Source organism: Salvelinus alpinus, chromosome 29 (genome assembly GCF_045679555.1).
Source record: "Salvelinus alpinus chromosome 29, SLU_Salpinus.1, whole genome shotgun sequence".
Lineage (NCBI taxonomy): Eukaryota > Metazoa > Chordata > Actinopteri > Salmoniformes > Salmonidae > Salvelinus > Salvelinus alpinus.
Genome location: NC_092114.1, coordinates 42,509,802 through 42,531,872, shown reverse-complemented (window position 1 = coordinate 42,531,872; position 22,071 = coordinate 42,509,802). Strand labels below are relative to the sequence as shown.

Genomic DNA, 22,071 nt, shown 5'->3' with positions numbered 1-22,071 from the left:
AATAAGAATACATGGGACTTATATAAGACTCTTTTCAGGAAACTAGGAGTATGTCACACGTCACTACTTCACAGGAGAGGCATTTGAACGTAAACATTTATTTGTTTTATTAAAAATAGTTTTTTGGCAGAAATGCCTTATGGAACATGTTAACTTTTATGTGCCTTAACAACAAACTTGTATGCCATATGTTAATACAAATACAATTGTTCAAATTACAAGCCTAGTTGGTTTAGCCACGGAAAAAGATCGGAACCTTCGAGTGATTGGCTGAGATAATGGATGGGCTGGACATGCCGAGAGATGAGTTCGGATTGGTCTGCCATGTAGCTTCTGTCTATAACAAAGGGCTACGGTATGTGTAGGTAATCCTTTCTAACGCAGCTTTTTTGAAAGACATCGCGAAAAACTGTGTTGTTCTCCACTTTCTGGAGGACAGAGTTTTGAAATCAGTGGAATGCCCGGTGGAAGCAGAGTATGATAGCTAAGGAGATGGAAAAAATTCTGGTGTTTGATTGCAAATATGCAGAGGAAGTCGAAAAAAGAACACACAGAAGGCTGTTGTATAAAACACCTGTCTCCGTGTTACATCTTCAAACTAAGGCCGTGCAACTATGGCAACCGTGACAGAAAGGGAGAAGCATTCATCCATGTAAGAGAGTCTAGCTAGCTATATTTTCAGATATTATAAGTTTCTGATTTTGTCAAAGTCGTTTTCATTGCCAGTTAAAGCATTCTGTTAGCTAGCTAGCTAATGTTAGCTGGCTCGATAGCTAACGTTACATGTATGATCTGTGTAGTATTATTATTCGTTTCTCAGAGCCATTTGCATTGCTAGTTATAGCCTAATGTTAGCTAGCTAGCTAACATTGAATCTAGTTTTTTAACTATCTGCAGATTCATGCAGGGTAGTAACATTATGAGTTGGGATTATGGATCATTGTTTAGCTAGCTTGCTACATTTCTAAACAAAAGATTCCACTATGCAAGATACGATTTCACTGTACCGTTTACACCTTCTGTATCCTGTGCATGTGACAAATAAACTTTGATTTGGTAGTGTGTGTTTACCAGAGACGGTAATGTGAAGAACAACATGACCAACGCCAAGTCAAATTAGAATCTAAAGTTAGGCCAACGAGACAGTGTTCAAATTCTAAAATTCTCTGGTAGAATGCCCTGGTTTTTGTAATTAGCTTGCCGTTAACTTGTAAAGAACGATCTTGTTGTGAGTTTATTTTCCTGTAATAATGAATACAAATTAGCAAAAGTAAGATGTTTTCAGCTATATGATGTGGTCATTATTTGAACTGGCTAGCCAGCTAATTTAATGTTGGCTAGCTAACAAGCTAGAAACAAACCAAAACATTGTTTAGTCGCCTGGTTTGCTAGATTGACATATACAAAATGTATTTTTAAACGGATGGGTTTATTGGTGTTAAAATACACCAGTTATGCTATTTTGGACCACCAGGCTGCTGATGTCATGCATGTGAATCCTTAAAGAGATGGGTATGGCTAAGGCTTAAACGCATGTGAAGGATGCTGAAATGGATGACAAAGAAGAGCTCTCCAGTAAATGTACCAAAACATTCAAGGCCCATTTTCTCAAAAGGGGGGCTACAAGTTTAAGTAGAATTACTTTGCCATTGTTCCTCAACTGTAATGTATGATATACACTGTTCTAGCTCCGAGCCACTACTTTTATACAATGTAAAAAACACAAATTGTTACTACATAAGAATCGCTTTACAATTGGGGAGAGCTGGAGCTTTAGGAGGGACTGAAAGATGGTGATGGTCTCAGAGTAACGGATGGCTGGAGGGAGTTCCCAGAGCCTAGGAGCATCCCTGGAGAAGGCCCTGTTGCCAAAGCTGTGGAGCTTGAACCTGGGAATGGAAAGGTGGCCTGCCGTGGTGGAATGGGGCGTGCTTGTAGGTTGGCACGTATTACTGTTCTGTAACAACTCGAACCTGAACCTTTGTACATGATTTCTGTGAAGGACAAGCACAGAGGAGCCAGTGCATCTTGGAATACCTGGAGAGATCCTACATCAAATCCGTTAGTACAATTATCTAAACAAAACGATCATGAGAAAAGTACAGACACTGTAGCACTGTTTATTAAAATCTAAATATCAGACGAGACTATTTTTCTCATTGGACTGAAGGATTTTAGGGCAGATTCTAGGGCAGATTGTGAAATACTTTATACAAACCATTAAGTCAAAGCTATTTATTTATGTTTTAGTAAGTTTTAGTAACACAAACTATAGATCACGTACATGGACAGTAACATTTAGCGCAACTTGAATCAGATTAAAGATTCTAAAGTTTATAAAGCCGAGACAAAGGTGAAACATTTATAAATGGGAAAAAAGCCTGAGAAAAGTCAAACTAAATCTAAACGTGTGACGGCCAAATTTGTTCTGTTCCTTTAGGGAAATATGGTCTTACATTCATTCTTATGTGATTGGAATAATTTATCCCAATCTATTTATAGAAATCTCAGACATCAATTCAAGGTCTTCAACAGTCAGCATCATATACTAAACGAAACACATCCTCGGCAACCAAGGTAACAAGCTACTATCACTTCCCAGGCAATGACAGATGGGTAAAACGTCAAAAATAAGAGCCAATTTCACAAGAAGAAGAAGTTAACATAACCAAGAAGCAATTAATTTTTGATATCCTGCCTTATAAACATGAACTTACTCAAAACATGAAAAGAGGGACGGAGAACGTGTTTGCTTTGAATTTCAGCTCCCCTCTCCGAACAGCCGGAGGGATCTTGTCCAACTGAAATGTTGACTTTTCTCTTTTTGATTTGGGTACTGTGATGTGGAAGGTTTGTTTGTTATTACAATCAAGACTCTGAAAATGAATTTGCAGAGTTGGTCTAGACAAGGATTATTTGGCTATCTTATATGACCATATTCCAGTGGCAACACACTGATGAATCTCAAAAATGGGAATAAATTGGTGTTTTTACCCGGTCCGAAAACTAGATTAAGAACACTAATAGTCTATTAATACATCCTAACATTTTCACTATGTATATGAATCAACATATAATTGAATTATAGGCTATCATTGTAATAACCATATTTTACTGTTTTGCTTCCTTCTGTTGAGCTCAGGTTACTTAGCATCATTCATGTGAATTCATCGAGAGTGAAAATAAATATTTTGCAGCCGTGATTGTGTCGGGATGTATATTTTCACAAATCCTTGAGTTACAAGGAGCTCTCTTATGTCAAAGCAGGCCCTCAAATTACCCCAATTAATTATGTGTATCTGGACGTTTGGGAGAGGAAACACGCATTCATCCAAGACATGGGAATGCGGAAAGAGAACCAAACAACCAAACAAATTTAACTCTGCTCGGAGGAGTTGGACCCACAGTACCAGGGCAGTTTTCCGAGGAATTGAGCTAGTGATTCTCTCAAACATGGGAAAGTTTCCACTGGGTTTCAATCCAAGTAGGAATGTGGCCGATAATAGCTGAGTAATCACTTTGGCACTGCCCTTTCAATCTTCCTAGCCCTAGAACACAAAGGAATACCAACCCACGGGAGGTGGGTGATTAAATCCAAACATTCGGAGTATCCCTCTCTCTTCCAGCACATTTCAGACATAGGTGGAATTGGTTTGCCTCAAGATAGCCAGAAAGCCATAATACATTTGATATGTGAGCAATCTCAACGTTTGTGACTATGGTAGGGGTTTCTCATAACATAATAATAACTACTATATTCCCTCACTACCAGAGGCAGCTAAACATCTATCAGAACTGCTGCCTGGTCTAATCAAATAAATGGCCATTTAATGACAGCGATTGTTACATTCAGCGTCACGTCCATGTTTATCTTCCCCACTAACATCCCGCTAAAGAGGCGAAAGTTGATCAATTCTCTAGTCATCCAGGGTTACCCAACATCCCAAGTCAAACCCGAGCCCCCCTTTCGTTTCTATGTTTACATCACACAACGAGCCACACTGTTACATCAGGTCTAAATTATGAGGCACTTCTTTGCTTCATCTCACAGTGTGGGTGAGACTGGACCATGCATCATCTGTAGCTGTGTGGGTCTGGATTCTGGACAGGGGGCTTTGATGTCATGCGTCTGTGCTGACAGCGGTCGTCATCGTGCCCCGGGGTAGTATGGGGCGGAAGGGGGGCGGCACAGGGGGTCAATGGCATGGAGGCCGCAGAGGCAGTGGCTCGGAACAGCCCCTTTTCCCTCAGTTACGGTGCATGCTGAACAACAGTGGAATGAAAACAAAGCAGCAGGAAGAGGTACAGTAGCCCTCACCAGATGGAACTGCTTTGGTCTGACCTCAGCTCGTAGCAGTGTAACGAAGGGAAAATGGATGCTAATGACTGCTGAGGCCGTGTGTCTCTTTCACAGATGAAAATGTCTGTAATAATAAAAAAGTCACAAACCTTAAGAAGATATCCCAATGTTTCTGCACTGTTATAGCTAGTTTCACATCCTAACCAACAACTCAGAGGTCAAGTCTTGTAAAGTAATAACACTGACTAATTCATCCCACTTTCCTTTGGCTAACCTGCAATCTACATGTCAACGTGGAGAGAATGCAGTTCCCTTCGAGCAAAACCCCACCCTTGGAGCTGTGGAAGCTCATAGTCATATCATATGGAAGATCCCCAGGCAGACCAGACCAGACCTGCACAGTAGAGCTCTGTTTGAACCCTGTAACATCATCATAACCCAGCGTGGTCCTCTCCAGTCTCTTACAGCTCTGCCTCCTCTGAGGGCCCAGAGCAGAGCAGCAGGCACCCAGAGGATACGCAGCACAATGTCGCCATATCCCCGGGCTTTCATCTGGCTGGATCTCTGTTTATTTTTGCTTTCTGAGACTGAAGTGCAGAAGAAGTGTGTATACACATGGTGACAAGCAGGGGAGAGATTAGATGATCGAAACCAGCGCACCCCAAAGACAAGTAGGGTAGGTGCATTATCCCCAGGCTGAGCTGAAGGATAAGGGATGCGTAGGGATCCTTTCCGCTATACCAGAGGTCTCCGACAGGTCAATTGCGAGCTACCAGTATCTTTCAGCCCAACTCTGAGTAGCCTTGCTCGCCAAGCAATTTTGAAAGTACATGCCATTTTCACGTGTTCCTCTGCAAACTGTCATGAACAAATCTCGCAAGTATTATACACCGCAAGCACCTAGCTTCTATCTAATTAACGCACCTTTGACATTATCCCACCCCTGATTAGCCACTATTGGTTTAAAAAGCCAAAGTTAACACAATATTTGCTCATTAATTTACAGCAAAATTGCCCCTGTCTGTCTGTGGTGCACGCGTTTGTCTATCAATCCATATAGTCACAAGTGTCTTGTGGGTTGGTTGACAGAAATACTTTCCCCAAAACCGTATCAATGAAATGTTACCGGCGAAGTAGGCTTACCTGGCAGAAGTATTTAATTTGTTATTTGCAAACCTTGAAATGAGCAGCAGCAGTACAGAACCGTCGTTAGACCTGCACATTAGAAGGCACATTCCTCACTCACTAAATGCACAATTAAAAGGCCAGATGTGCAATTAAAGGGGGATTACACTCAAAAATCTAAACGTGTTAGTTTTCTTCCAGACCTATATAAAAACGGGTCGTCTGATGTGATTTAAGCATTGGCATGGACTCAGAACATCCAATTTCGTTGTTTCCGTATGAACAATTGTAATTTTGAGTGTGGAAAATAAAACTGAGAAAGTATCATTTGGGAAAATAGCAAACATAATTTGGGGGGGAAAAATCTCAGATTTTATAGGGTCCCTGACCTCAGCTCATACCAGTGTAACGAAGGGAAAATGGATGCTAATGGCTAGAGTTGTTTATGAACCATTATTTGACCAGGTATATTGACAGAAAACATAGTGCACTACTTTCTCTTGTACAGTAAGGACCTGGGGAGGAGTTGCAGGGGAGAGAAGAAGAAAATAATGTGGCTATTTGAAAGCTAGGACAAAAATGAGTCGCTTACTACTTTTCATTTTACATAAGTAGCTCTCATGCTAGAAACGGTTGGAGACCCCTGCGCTAGACTATGGTTACAGCAAAATAGAATATAATACTCCAACACCATTATGTAATAGTTGAGAGTCCTATATTTGAATGCTTTTGATTCCTCTTAAATTGAGAACACGTGACTTGCAGTAGTCACCTGCAACATAACACTATTGAAATGTCCTGAATAGTAAAAAATAAAAGAAATGGTCAAATAAAGTAAAACAAAACAAAATTATCAGGCAGATTGACACGATGACATGCACTACGATACGTTAAGACGTTTGAGAACTCAGTGCATAATGTTTCAAGCTCGGTGAACGAGTTCTGAGTGGTAACAGAGGCAGATCCCAGCTGACCTTCTACAGTATAGACCACCATTAGTCAGACTGAATCTCATCCCATGCTCCTCCAGTCTATCCAAGCACCGCCCCTCCAGACCTGCTGAGGATTAACCCCCCGCAACCCCAGCCTGCAGCTCCCCCCGGCAGATAAGTCCACTCATACAAACATCTGCACCCATTTATGACTTAACAGGCTTAGAGCTCCATTCTTTTCCCAGCTGCAGACGTGTGTTCTGGGCCTGTCTCGTTGAGTGACTCTCTGGTGGTGGTCTGCATCAGTCTGGTAGTTTCTGAACCCCTACACTCGACTACTGTTACACCTCTTGCTGAAACGATCCGTTTATCCCTGAAACACTTACAGTTTGATAGTACAAGAGGTCAGTCTTATCCTGACCCAACAAAGCCTGCTAGGGCTCTATCATAAGGGTGATTGAGACTACATTGAGTCCAGTTCTTCTCTTTAAAAAGTTGGGGTGTACTGCGGATTGACCTTTGACTCCTATTTTAAGCAGAGGTCTGATATTATGTGATAAAGCACACTATCTCCAGTTGACTCTGCCAGCCACAGCCCTGGTATTGTGTGGAATGTGAGAAGCCTGGCTTGGGTCCCAGACAAGGCAAACACGGTGCTCTACAAGGTTAAGTTGTTCTCCAGAGCTGTTAATATAACGTGTGTGTGTGTGTGTGAGGGGTGTGGATGAGGTGTCACGCCAATCACAGCTCTAAACTGTTAAAGCAGGACCCAAACACGTCCCACTCGTAAGACGAAACCACCCACCGCACTGGACGGAGTTGCGAGTGGCCTATCGTATTGTGCCGTTTCAAACCGCATGTTAATATATAATAAGATATGGACCGCAAACAAGTTCTTCATCAAGCAACTTTTCCCTAAGCCTCACCCACACCAAAGACATGGGATAAATAAATGAGTGAGGTCATTGCAAATAGTTCTCATGGAAGTCCGACGTAATATATGACAACAACGGCACAAGAACAGAGTGAGAGAAGGAAAACTGGGCTGTTCATCATTTACAGATCCAACTCTGGTTGTGAGGGAGTGAAAATGTTTATCTGTTGCCCAATATCTCCCACACTCTTTCCCTCTCTCCCCACCTTCACTTGCTTCTCTTCACTCGGTTTCCCACAGGGCGTCTGCTTTGATGACTCGATAGTTATCTGCTGTTTCTGTTCATTTATTCAAAGCCTCTCCGCTTCAACTGAAACTATTCCATTGCTCTCTTTCATCCCCAATTGTGATGTTTTGATTTGTAATCATGGAGAGGTTTAAGAAGCTGAACTCTCAGATAAGGTGAAATGGTGTCCTTTGGAACTTTGGCAAGCGGCCCCCAGTGCTGACAGACAAAGGCAGCCACTCACAATGGAACATCTGTAGGACACAACCTCTAAGGGGATTAGAGCTCAATGGCAGTGTATGGGGATGCTTCAGGAATTTACCCCGACTCCTCGGAGTCAGCCTTATCTCTCAGATGAATAATTGTCAGATGGGAGAGAATTCCGATGGATTTTGTAGACGATGAAACTCTACAGTGAACTTAAAGATTGGCTGAACCCGAAAAGAGATACAAAGAGACAACGGCTCAACGGTCTCTTGCTTTTCTGCCGCATGCCAGAAAACAGAAATAGAAAGCATAGGCCTGCATGAAAAAAATAAAAAAAGCTGTATACAATTATATAAAGGCAGACTCTTGTAGGGCCTGGTGGAATTCTACAGGACTGAAATGAACCAGAACGGGCTACCCGATGGATAAGTTCTGAGAAAGATGACAGAAACTTAACAAGGCAGAAAAACTATGACATGAGTTATAGCCTATGTCATATATAAATAATAGAAACCAGGGATACGCCATTCTTATCACAGCTGGATTCCAAATTCAGTAATGATATGTTGTAGTAAACTGTGATAGCAGAATGTATTTGACCACTGACCGAACAATCACATTTATAGTATTGTATGGTATTCCCATTCCACAATATAAAAATGGCAACTATCTTTTATTTGGGTCAAAATCACTCACCCGTGCCATAGAAAGGCATCTGCCAGGGCATTGAACTATGGACTACGTTCGGCAATGCTCGCAAGCTACAGTATTACTTCTAAACACAAGCACAACGACTTCAACTTGCTTTCCCAAAACAACATTATTCATGTTAATTCCTCTCACAGGCATGTAATACTTAACCCTTATTCAAAACAGGGTCAAATGCCACTAACCGTTTCAAAATATTAGTTACCTGATATACAGTTTAGACCTACATGGTAAAATTATCCATATCACCTGAGTGACATGCTGCAGCACACTCACTTTAAAACTTCTTCAAGCTAGGGTTTATTTTTCTCCACTTCCTGTCTGACTGACGTGCCCAAAGTAAACTGCCTGTTACTCAGGCCCAGAAGCCAGGATGTGCATATAATTGGTACCATTGGATAGAAAACACTTTGAAGTTTGCAGACATGTTACAATAATGTATGAGACTATAACACAATTGATATGGTAAAAGAAAATCCAAAGAAAAACCAACCAGAATTTTTTTTGAGAGGGACCATGCTCTTCCAATGGAAAGCTATGGGTCATATGCAATTCCAGCTCCCAGATTGCGATTCCTATGGCTTCCATTAGATGTCAACAGTCTTCGTTCAAGGTTTCAGGCTTGTTTCTTCCCAAACTAGGAAGAATTTAGAGTTTTGGTACTGGGAGTCAGAGTTGGAAATCAGTCTGTGCGCGTGCGACGAAGAGGACGCGCACTTGCTTATTTTGCTTTTCTATTGAACATACTTCTTTCCGTATGAAGTCTAATAGTTTAATTAGGATTAAATGATTAAATAGAAACATATTTTGACTTGTTTTAACAAAGTTTAGCAGTAGCTTTTTGGATTCCTTTCTCTGCATGTTGAACGAGTGGATTACTCAAATCGATGGAGCCAACTAAACTGACTTTTTGGGATATAAAGAAGGATTTTATCTAACAAAACGACCATGCATGTTGTAGCTGGGACCCTTTGGATTGCAAATCAGAGGAAGATTTTCAAAAAGTAAGTGAATATTTAATCGCAATTTGTGATTTTACGAAGCCTGTGCTGGTTGAATATTATTTTGATGTGAGGCGCCGTCCTCAAACAATCGCACGGCATGCTTTCGCTGTAAAGCCTATTGTAAATCAGACAATGTAGTTAGATTAACAATAATTTAAGCGTTTAACTGATATAAGACACTTATATGTACCTAGATGTTTAATATCCATAATTTTTATGATTATTTATTTGAACTGCGCACCGTCCAACTTCTCCGGAAGTTGTCGACAGGTGACGGGACGCCTAGCCCTTAATTTATAATACCTGTGGTAAACCCAGGAAGAAAAAGGAAAAAATCAGGGACAGAAGGAAACCCAAACATAATGCAGTATATTCTCAATTCATTCAACACATAAACTAATGAGTGCAGAGCACTAAGTGACATGTCTTTGAGGGTTATATAACAAAAGCCTGACACACCTTACCAAATACAAAAATAATATAGCGATTAAAGCTAGATAAATCCTGCACAAAGCGCCCACCAGAGAGTGATTCATTAAAATGAATGCAAGAAGTTTAACCACATGTACCCATGATGCCTCTCAGAGAGCCTCTCCAGACCGCGGGTAACATTACAGAGAAATTAACTCCACCATTAATTTCGGTTGCATAACTGTAGTATAAAGTTAAGGACTTTTCTGCCCAATATCAAAAGTTCTAACAGGTTCGAGGCTGATGACCACAACGAAATATGATTCCTGGAAAAAGAGTTTGAAACTAAGTGAGCTGCCATATTGACTGTGACAAACATACTAAATGCCCCTTTCCTGAAAATCAAGAACATTAACCATGTTGTCCTCAGTGTTCACATCCATGTGGAAATACTGTGGCATTGTCGTAATGGACTTCCTTATTCCCTTGACATGTTGAGAAGAAAGCTCTGTTCTCTTTTTACCTTCTCTGCTAGTGCAAAGGAGGCAAAGATTAATTTATGGAAGCAGTAGCAGAATAGAACAACGCGTTCTGCTATTTTTGTGGTCTTACAAGTTTTGTGCTGGACAGGAAGGAAGCGCTTCTAAGTCTGTTGCATGTCCACTAAATCTATGCATCATCCGATTGTTAGTTTTGGCCCGCATTATCAGCAAAAATGTACTTTGATACAGAGGAAGTCACCCCTAAAATAGCTTGGTCTTTCCTTGGCTCTTTAGGCATGCTGTGTGGCCTTCTAATAGCATAACGAATAGAAATATTCAGCCTTCCGCTGTATTAACCATGTTGTACATCCATTAACCCCTGTATTTACACTAACCGGCATGGCCGTGTTCAGTTTAAAGGCACAGCAATGGGAATTTCACAGGGATAGCACTGTGGGACATGGATTTTGTCTCTCGTTTTAACTTCAACAGCTTATTCTGGCAATGCCTCCCTCTGAAGAAACATTGGTTTGAAACCCTTTCTACTGTCTGCACCAAAGTCAAAGTGTGAAGATCTATCACTTTCACTCCCTAGAGGCAGAAGGTTTGTTTTGGCTCCTCAAAATGGACCTTCGTCCAAGTTCCAATGACTTGAGTTGTCCTTTAAATATTGAGGCAGTAGAAAGGGAATCTTGAGTGTATCTCTCCTGTCGGTGATTTATATCTTTCAAACGTTGAACGCATCTGGAAGTGATCAGGTGAGTGATACAACACATCTCACCCCAAGTCATTTTAACTAGGATTTAATGTTGTTGTTTTTTTTAAAGGCAACCTTAATGATCTTTCCTCTACAACTGACCAGGCACACTTCCCCAAGCCCTACAGCAATAGCCTGGAGTGGGGATGCATTAAGTGGCTAGTTTCCAGCAACAAATACCCAAAGATCACAGACAATCTGATCCAATTCCCCCTTCTTTACAGGTCTGCTGGAGAAGTAATATTTAGACAAACAGAAGCCACCTTTGACTGGGCAGGAATGTTATCAGTGCCTGCTCTTCCCTGGGCCAAGCAGAACTTCAGACGGAATGATCGGGACAGCCTAACGCTTCCCAAACAGCTGCTTGCTTCATCTACCCCCAAAAGTTAAGCGCCCATGCATGGGAGTGTGTGTGGTATCCTTTGTTGATTCTTTCACCAGGGTGGCTGGTGTAGCATTAGGGCCAGCTCTCCTCTCGACAAGCAGTCAAGGCTTACGTGATTAAGATAGATAGAGTGGCTGGGACACTTAATCTTCTGTCCAATGAAAAATGTTAACTGCATCCCGATGTTCCTGCACGTCCATAATTAGGCGGAATTATCACTGTGTGTTTTAGGGTTGCCTCGTAAAACGTTTCTTCTAATTCTTCCCAATGTTGGTGTCAACTGGTTACTGTAACTTCTCTTATCAATCAACTTTATTGTTGACGAGATTATTGAATGTTGTTCTTTCCGAATATTAAAGACATGCTGGATGCATGTTTTTTTTGTCCTTCTTTTTTCCCCCCCTTTCGTTTTCCCGCTTCAGATGAAAAATGTCAGAGGTCTGCAGAGAACGCAAATGTGTCAGGGAAGAAACATGATGGTATTAGTGTTGATGGCAGATGCTTTCGCACACTCACATTTTTACATTTGTGGAAAAGTTATGCCAGCGGTCTCATTAGTCGAGAATTCAGTACTGTTTCTATAGTATGCTGTATAGTGTGTTGAAGTCCACTGAACAAAGATAAAGACCAGTGAGATTCAATTTCAGTGGGACTCAGACTCTTTTCTACACAGGATGGCCTGACAGTAGGCCTACAATGTAAAAAAAAAAAAAAAAAAAAGCCAATTTAACCAATTGCTTAATCAGCATTATTTTGTGAGTTGAGCAGACTTCAAAAGGACAAGAATTTGAGCGAATCTATTAAAGTGTGTTTACTCAACAAACTCAGCTCAAATTGAGTGAACATTCAATTCAACATGAGAATATACAGTGCAATTGGAAAGTATTCAGACCCCTTGACCTTTTCCACATTTTGTTACATTACAGTCTTCTTCTAAAATTGATTAAATCAATAAAAAGCTTCAGCAATCTACACACAATATCAAATAATGACAAAGTGAAAACAGGTTTTTAGATATTTTTGAAAAAGTATTAACAATAAAAAGCAGAAATACCTTATTTACATACAGTAAGTGTTCAGACCATTTGCTTTGAGACTCGAAATTGAGCTCAGGTGCGCCCTGTTTCCATTGATCATCCTTGAGATGTTTCTACAACTTGATTGGAGTCCACCTGTGGTAAATTCAATTGATTGGATATGATTTGGAAAGGCACACACCTGTCTATATAAGGTCCCACATTTGACAGTGTATGTCAGAGCAAAAGCCAAGCCATGAGGTCAAAGGAATTATCCGTAGAGCTCCGAGACAGGATTCTGTCAAGGCACATATCTGGGGAAGGGTACCAAACATTTTCTGCAGCATTGAAGGTCCACAAGAACACATTGGCCTCCATCATTCTTAAATGGAAGAAATTTGGAACCACCAAGACTCTTCCTAGAACTGGCCACCCGGCCAAACTGAAAAGTCGGGGGAGAAGGGCTTTGGTCAGGAAGGTGACCAAGAACCCGATGGTCACTCCGACAGAGCTCTACAATTCCTCTGTGGAGATAGGAGAACCTACCAGAAGGACAACCATCTCTGCAGCACTCCACCAATCAGGCCTTTATCGTAGAGTGGCCAGATGTAAGCCACTCCTCAGTAAAAGGCACATGACAGCCCATTTGGAGTTTGCCAAAAGGCACCTAAAGGACTCTCAGACCATGAGAAACAAGATATTCTGGTCTGATGAATCCAAGATTGAACTCTTTGGCCTGAATGCCAAGCGTCACGTCTGGAGGAAACCTGGCACCATCCCTACGGTGAAGCATGTCTCTGGCAGCATCATGCTGTGGGGATGTTTTTCAGCGGCAGGGACTGGGAGACTAGTCAGGATCGAGGGAAAGATGAACGGAGCAAAGTACAGAGAGATCCTTGATGAAAACCTGCTCTAGCGTGCTCAGGACCTCAGACTGGGGCAAAGGTTCACCTTTCAACAGGACAACGACCCTAAGCACACAGCCAAGACAACGCAGGAGTGGCTTCGGGATGCGTCTCTGAATGTCCTTGAGTGGCCCAGCGGGAGCCCGGACTTGAATCGAACATCTCTGGAGAGACTTGAAAATAGCTGTGCGGCAACGCTCCCCATCCAACCTGACAGAGCTTAAGAGGATCTGCGGGGAAGAATGGGAGAAACTCCCCAAATACAGGTGTGCCAGCTTGTAGCATCATACCCAAAGGTGCTTCAACAAAGTACTGAGTAAAGGGTCTGAATATTTATAAAAATATAATCATATATATATTTTTTTGGGTAAATTACTAAACATTTCTGAAAACCTGTTTTTGCTTTGTGATTATGGGGTATTGTACTGTAATCCATTTTTAAATAAGGCTGTAATGTAACAAAATGTGGAAAAGGTCAAGGGGTCTGAATACTTTCCAACGGCACTGTATGTTCGTTCAGTTATATGCCCAAATGTTGAGCAAACTCACTATTACAGCTGGTTGCCTTACAATTGTATTTTGAATCAACATACTTTTCTTACAATGTATAGACGTGGTACTAAATATGTGCCGTGATTTTTCTCCACTGAACAATATTTTGCATGCCAGTAGTTTTTCTTCATTTATATACTGTAGGTCACCAATCATTTGTATGAAAGCAGTTTTAAACCCAGTGATGCGTAGTGATATGTGCTGTTTCTGAGCAAAAGCCAAACATTTATTTGGGAATTGATATGTACTTACCCGTATCTTTGTGCTTTACTAGAGTGAAATTGTAAATAACAATTTGTTCTTAACTGACTTGCCTAGTTAAATAAAGGTGAAATAATACAAATAAAAAATACAGCATACAGTAAGAAGGAATAACATATTTGCTACTTTCCTAACTACAAACTCAATCAACAGTTCATTGGAATGTAAGATTGAGTCATTTATAAAGAACGACTATTTCTCGCAACCTGAGGAGTGAAAAGATAACGTTTCAGAGCTAGACGAAAAGCGGTAAAACTGTCGAGAAGCTTTCCCAAATAGCTTTTAAAAGGCTACACCTATTACTAATAAGCAGAGGGCACAGCATGCTAACGGGTGTTGACGACGTTCTGTTAAATGAATCACACAACTGCAGAGTAATCTCCAATCCACTGTGCATTATGTGAAATGATTTGTTCACTTTGTGCCAACATTTTACAGACAAAAATAAACGATTATGTGTTTAAGCAATTCATCATAGATTGGCCTTACTAATCTCATTGGAAAGTCACAATATTGTGAAAAGTACAGCAGAGCTGCTTTTCCGAATTTAGAGTTTGTTTATTTGATTCATGTATTCATTTCAGAGAGACAATCTGTCTTTTCAGAGACAGGGTTCAAGTCTCAAAGCTAAGAAAAGCAATTCAGTTGCCAAGTGGTATCAGTGATGACCTCACAATTCATTAACGTCACAGTGAAACCGTATTTGTGATCTTAAACACCTAACTGGCTTTACAAGCAAATCATTACTCAGACATAGGCAAAAGAACATGACACCTCACCATGAAAAGACTCATTCATTATTTGCAATATCTAATACATAACAGGTCTTCATTTGTTGGAGGAAAAGGACGTGATGGCGCAACCTGGTCTCAGAGCATTTCGTATTATTCTGTATGTAAATCCAAGTTGGTAAGTTTCGTATGGTATGTATTCATTTGTGGATGTCCATCCACCATTTTGTATGATATGTTACGATTTTCAATCAAAAGTTTGGACATACCTACTCATTCAAGGGTTTTTCTTTATGTTGACTATTTTCTACATTGTAGAATGAAATAACACATATGGAATCATGTAGTAACCAAAAAAGTGTTCAACAAATCAAAATATATTTGAGATTCTTCAAAGTAGCCACCCTTTGCCTTGATGACAGCTTTGCAGACTCTTGGCATTCTCTCAACCAGCTTCACCTGGAATTATTGAAGGAGTTCCCACATATGCTGAGCACTTGTTGGCTGCTTTTACTTCACTTTGCGGTCCAACTCATCCCAAACCATCTCAATGGACAGATTTCCACCGGTCTAATGGCCATTGCTCGTGTTTCCTTCACACAGTCTTCTGTGAACAGTTGATATTTAGTTGTGTCTGTTACTTGAACTCTGTGAAGCATTTATTTGGGCTGCAATTTCTGAGGCTGGTAACTCTAATGAACTTATCCTCTGCAGTAGAGTTAACTCTGGGTCTTCTTTTCCTGTGGCGGTCCTCATGAGAGCCAGTTTCATCATAGCGCTTGATGGTTTTTGCGACTGTACTTCAAGAAACTTTCAAAGTCCTTGAAATTTTCCGTATTGACTGATCTTCATGTCTTAAAGTAATGATGGACTGTCGTTTGTCTTTGCGTATTTGAGCTGTTCTTGCCATAATATAGGCTTGGTCTTTTACCAGATAGGGCTATCTTCTGTATATCACCCCTACCTTGTCATAACACAAATGACTGGCTCAAACGCATTAAGTAGGAAAGTAATTCCACAAAATAACTTATAACAAGGCACACCTGTTAATTTAAATGCATTCCAGGTGACTACCTCATGAAGCTGGTTGAGAGAATGCCAAGACTGTGCAAAGTTGTCATCAAGGCAAAGCGTTGCTACTTTGAAGAATCTCAAATATAAAATATTTTTTGATTTGTTTAACACATTTTTGTTTACTACATGATTCCATATGTGTTATTTCACAGTTTTGATGTCTTCACTATTATTCTGCAATGTAGAAAATTGTAAAAATAAAGAAAAACCCTTGAATGAGTAGGTGTGTCCAAACTATTGACTGATACTGTATGCTATTTATTTGCTAAATGTACAATATCTTGCGAATTTGCACAACGTACAATATGTTGGAATTTGCTAATCGTATGAGATGTTACACATTCTAGGTAGCGTTAGCTAGGGTAGGGTTAGGGTTACGGTTAAGGTTAGGGTTAAGTTTAGGTGAAGGGTTAGCTAACATGCTAAGAACTTGCAAAGTAGCTAAAGAAAATAGTAAGTAGTTGAAAAATTGCGAATGATCTCAAATACTAAAGTTGTCTGTAATGAGATTCGAACTCGCAACCTTTGGGTTGCTGGACATTTGTATTATACACCAACCCATCCCCCCCCCCTACCAACCACCCTCCTTTCATTTTTGCCTTAAGTAACCATCTGGCTTAGTTAACTATACCAAACATAACATATCATACTAAATGAAATTCACCGATTTACGTTCAGAATAATACAAAATGCTCTGAGACCAGATTGGACATAGTCATATGCACCACAGGCATCTGTCTCTTAACCCCCTAATAGATGGTAAATTAGCAACACTCAATTTGAAATGTACGCAGCTTATTTTCCTTGCCTACAATTCTTGGCAAGCCCAATGAGAAGGATATTTATTTGTTGATTGCTTTCCCAGTTGTGTTCACTGAGCACTGCGTTGCAAAATCATTATTTATGTTTCCCGCGATACTCTACCTTACCCAGTTGTAACATCATATTTGCTTTAACCTCTATTTAAATCTTAAAACTGCCCTTGCCTGTTGAGAATCCAATTTGAAGGTTACCCTTCAAAAGCATACAGAGCGTTGAAGTAAAAATGGATACACAATTTTGCACGGCAAAATATATAAAAGGGAAAATGGAAGATGCATTCTCAATAACAAGTAAATATCCCCTTTTATAAAATAAAACAAATATTGTTTAATGTCTTTCCTGTTAGTAAATCCTGTCCATCAATCAATATAATGTACTTTGAAAATACCTGATTATCCCATTAAGTTGTTTTCTTTGTATTCTAATGCTACAGTCTGGACTAATGAGAAGTCCTGGGTAGCAGTACATAGAGGGAGCATTCTTCCCTCGCACTCTCACAGGGGTCTTTATTGGTTTCCTGTCATTAAAGAGACAGCACACTGGAGAACGCTGGGTGACTAACATAATACTACCACCACTTTGTGATGGACGCAGCGCGGAACGTTACTGGACGTCTTTGGAATTTGCTCAGGGAGCACGGAGATTTTCGGAGAAGTACTGAGTACTGATCTTACACAAATAGATCAGTGGTTAATACAGACAGTTAGGTAATGAAACAGCTTTGTGGATTTAAATTATATACGGATGTTGGTTATTTGTCGGTATGTGACAGTTGCACAAAGGCTTTTAACCAGATTAATAGGACCCTCATTCAGTATCGTAGGCTTCCGTATGAGATTTGCTCACCAAGTTTTACATTTGCCATAATGATCAATCATCAATACAAGATCCGCTCCAAGATCTTAAACCATTAATAAAAGTCTTGTAGAACACAGTTCCAGCCAATATGAACACGGACGTATCCCTGACAATGCAGTAAGGACATGAATTAAGACAACCACAAGAAACCTCTAATTGAAAGCCGGAGAACATCATTCTCAAACACACGTCACTTTAAAGGTGTCACGAAACACCAGGGGAAAAAATCAGAAAGTCAACATAAAAGAACACCTGTGTTCGTCTAAAGTTGTGACAGTGTGACCACTTCTCACTTACCTTCTGCAGCCACTGAGTGTAGTTCTCCATGACGTGCTCCAGGTGTTGGATCTTCTGGGAAGCGAAGTCCTGTTCCAGTGGTGGAGCGTCTCTCTGCAGCGCATTGGCGCTGTTAAACTGGGTCGCGGCGTTCCCTTGTCGGCATGAATTCCCTCCGCTGCCATCGCCCTCAGGTAGGATAAAGGTGTAGGTGCACTGTCCATGCTGGACTCTGTGGTACCTCCGATTACTGCTGCTACTACTACCACTACTACTTTCACTACTAGTACTACTACTGCTGCTCCCCGTGATGCCACCTGTGCTGCCCTGTCCTGTGCTGCTGGCGCTGCCATCTGTCCCTTTTCTCTGCTCCCCCCCACCACAGCTTACTGCCACCAGCAGGGCTGCCAAGGAAAGCAAGTGGCCGGAAAACTTGTTCCACAACATCATATTAGGGGGAAAGGTTGAAAAGTAAAGTCCTTGTATCGTTGGATTCTGGATTTTCTTCCGTTTAGCGGTCAGTCTTGGGCCAGCATTCCCTTTGGCTGGAGTAGAATCAGAGCGCTATAAGGATCCCAGTCGATGTAGAATATGTGTCGCCCATCCCCGTGCTGGACCTCCTACTGTGAGAAGGTCTGGAGGGCATCGCCGGTGTGCTTACACACACGCGTGTGATGGGTTTCTGGAGTGCTGTAAGTCCCGTCACAAGTCAGCCAGAAGTCAGTCGTCCAGGGCTCACCACATACACGTGTTGCACCGCGACAGCTTGTATGTTTATATAGATGATCCTTGCTTACACTACGTCAACGCAGCACGTGCATGTATGTCTACATGTATTGAATATGAGTGTCAGTGCATACAGATAGTGTCGTCAGACCTCCTCTTGTGTCTCTGCTCTGCTCTTCCTCCTCCGTCTCTGCTCTGGTTTCCCTCTGTGACTCAACGACTGGAGCGAGGCTCACTAAAGAACAGCATCGGGCTTCCAGCACACTCTGAGCCTGCCCCTCACAGAGACTGCAGAGGAATGTGTGTGTATGGACGAGTCTCTCTCTCTGTGTGTGTGTGTGTAAGGCAGAAAGGGACCCCAGTACAGAGGATGTGCTCAGACTACGAGGATCGGTTTACAAGCTCTGTGACCTGAGGTTTGTGTGGTAGCCCTGCCCCTGTAAACACCAAGTCTGTTCTCATCTCCCCTGCACTTCAGTAAACAACAGACAGCACAGGATTCTCACTGTCCATCACTCCACTATATAACACAGGCGTTCACAATGCTGATCACACATGTCGAAGGTTGTATTTCCCAGTTTTTTAGTAAATGTAGTTTTATCCCATTTGGTGGTAATAGAATTCGATGTTTACATACTTTATCATATTGAATGAAGGGATATATCATATCTAATGTTCTTTTCTCCTCCCACCAAAAATAGCCACAACATGGTGCAAAACTCTGCGAAAGCTGTCAAAATTCCAATCTGGGAGAGCGCTCCGTGTTTTCAGGAAAACAAAACCGAAATCCAAGAGTGAGTAGATAGAGGAGGAATGTCTTCATCGGCAGCCAGCGAGGGAGGCCAAGGGAATACTGTGGTGAAAGGGCCAGGGTCAAAAGTCAAGTCCCTATTATGGACAGTGCCCTGACATCCCTAGGATCCAGGGCAGGCTATCAACAGATACAAATGACCAGGTCCTCATCACTTCACTGTGGTCCAAAGCACCCCGATGTGTGTGTGATGTGTACGTATTCTGTCATAGTGGGGACACAGTGTGGGAAAGGAAGGGTGTGTGAATTAATGCATTGAGGAGACCCAAGATAACAAATCCCCAGAATAACCAAGGCTACCCAAGACACAAAGCATGTGCAAACATTTCTGGGAAATCTGGGTACTGTTGACGTACTTTGCTGGCGTCTGTTACAAAGTCCAAACGGAGCAGAGAGTCATTGAATGTATTAAATCAAAACTACTTGCACTGCCATGAACATTAGCTTAAATGCCATGCTGTCAAATAAGATATACTATCATACAGTCTGCTGTATACATACCAGGGTTGAAGGCAGTCAGTTCAGGAAGTAAACTGAAATTCCAATTCAACGATTGAAAAAAGGGCATCTATTTTCAATGACTTCTCAATAAGCTATTTATGTGAGCAAAAAAAAAAATATTTTGGGATTTTAAGTTCCTGAATTGACTGACGTCAATTTAAATTGAGCCCAACCCTGATACATACGTAGGCATACATCTAAAATCTAATCTAATCAAATCTACTCACATGCTTCGTAAACAACAGGTGTAGACTAATAGTGAAATGTTTACTTATGGGTCCTTCCCAACAACGCAGAGAGAGAAAAATATAAATAATACAACTAATATTAACAGAAGGAATAAATACACAATGAGTACCATAACTTGGCCTTATTTCCTTTATTCAGATTACGACCTCTTACTTTCTGTTATTTGAAAATGAAATAATCTCAAAAATATCGCACATTTTTAAAAACAAGCCATAGAAAGTTAGTTGCAATTTCAGTTGAATCCAACAGAAAAGACTGAACAAATATTACAACAAATATTATGGTTAAACTCAAATATACTAATTGATCAAAATAAAAAAATATCCACATATCCGCTCCACTCAAAAATGGAAGAGGAAATTGGAAGGGGGAAACAGTAAGGAACCTGTCTGTCGTCCCTGCATTAAAGACTAAAAGTGGTTGAAAAAATTGTGACAAATAAAAAAAGCATACCTGTTTCATTTAAGAACATTTTTTTTTTTACAGCTGTACCATATAGATTGCAAAATAGTCGGGAAGAGTTTTTCAATGTACCGATTCCATGGCACATGGTTTATGAACTGATGCACAAAATGACGCCAGAAACAAAACCAAGAGTTTTTCAATTTAAATGATGATACAACATTCTGTGCAACCAACAGAATGTTCTATATATGGGGTATACAACCATCCCAGCTCTGCAGAAACAGAATCATGTTGCAAAGAGACAGAATCATTAGATCATCTGTTTTGGTACTGTCCATATGTAGCTTGTTTTTGGGTCGCAGGTTCAGGAATGGCTGAAGAATTGCAACATTTGCCTGGAGCTAACTCTGCAAATAGCACTGCTGGGTGATTTAAAAAGTCAGAGTCAATTGATCAATAATACAACAATACTCTTAGCAAAAATGTTTATCTTAAATGTACAATCTGTAGAAACTACGAGAATAGAAAGGTTCAGAACTTTACAGCACAGTTGCAAAATATATGGCAAATAGAAATCCGAACTGGATGGTGTTCTGAGATAGATGGGAGGGGTTGAGGGTAGCTGAAGGATGGGACTTAAAAGAAACAAAAGAGAACTATTGTAAAATATACTGTGTCTGTAAAATGTATATAGCATGTATGGAAGTAGAAACCTAAGTGTTGTTGTCTATTAGTTTACTCCAATTAGGGGAGGGGTTGTAGGGTTAGGGGAAAATATATTTAAAAAATATCTATATACTGTACATACAGGAAAGAGTTAGTGCAAAAAGGGTCGATACAGATAATCCGGGTAGATATTTTTTAACTATTTAGCAGTCTGATGGCTTGGGGTCTGTTCAGGGTCCTGTCTGTTCCAGACGTGGTGTATCGGTACTGCTTGTCATGTGGTAGCAGAGAGATCAGTTTATGACTTGGGTGGCTGGAGTCTTTGACAATTTGTAGGGCCTTCCTCTGACACCGCCTGGTGTAGAGGTCCTGGATGGCAGGGATCTCTGCCCTAGTTATGTACTGGGCCGTATGCACTACCCTCTCTAGCGTTTTGTGGTCGGATGCCAAACAGTTGCCATACCAAGCGGTGAAGAACTTTTGAGGATCTGAGGGCCTATGCCGAATCTCTTCAGCCTCCTGAGGGGGAAGAGGCGTTGTCGTGCCTTCTCCACAACTGTGTTGGTGTGTGTGAACCGTGATAATTCCTTAGTGATGTGGACACTGAGAAACTTGAAGCTCTCGACCCGCTCCACTGCAACCCCTTCGATGTGGATGGGGGTGTGCCCCGCCCTCTGTTTCCTGCACCACATTGCCAGGTCACTGACCTTCTCCTTATAGGCAGTCCAGTCGTCGGTGATCAGGCCA

General features: G+C 41.1%; 1 protein-coding gene across 2 annotated transcripts in view; it reads right to left on the bottom strand.

The window, feature by feature from the left end:
- Positions 1-19,028, bottom strand: part of LOC139558759 (angiopoietin-1-like) — a 65,330-nt gene extending 46,302 nt beyond the window's left edge. The window contains exon 1 of one of the 2 annotated variants that reach the window (XM_071374174.1): positions 17,988-19,028. In XM_071374174.1, the coding sequence (XP_071230275.1) occupies positions 17,988-18,416 (429 nt within the window). In that variant the 5' untranslated portion in view covers positions 18,417-19,028. The remainder of the gene's footprint in view (positions 1-17,987) is intronic. The other variant, XM_071374173.1, reaches the window with a different exon arrangement.
- Positions 19,029-22,071: the final 3,043 nt, after the last annotated feature.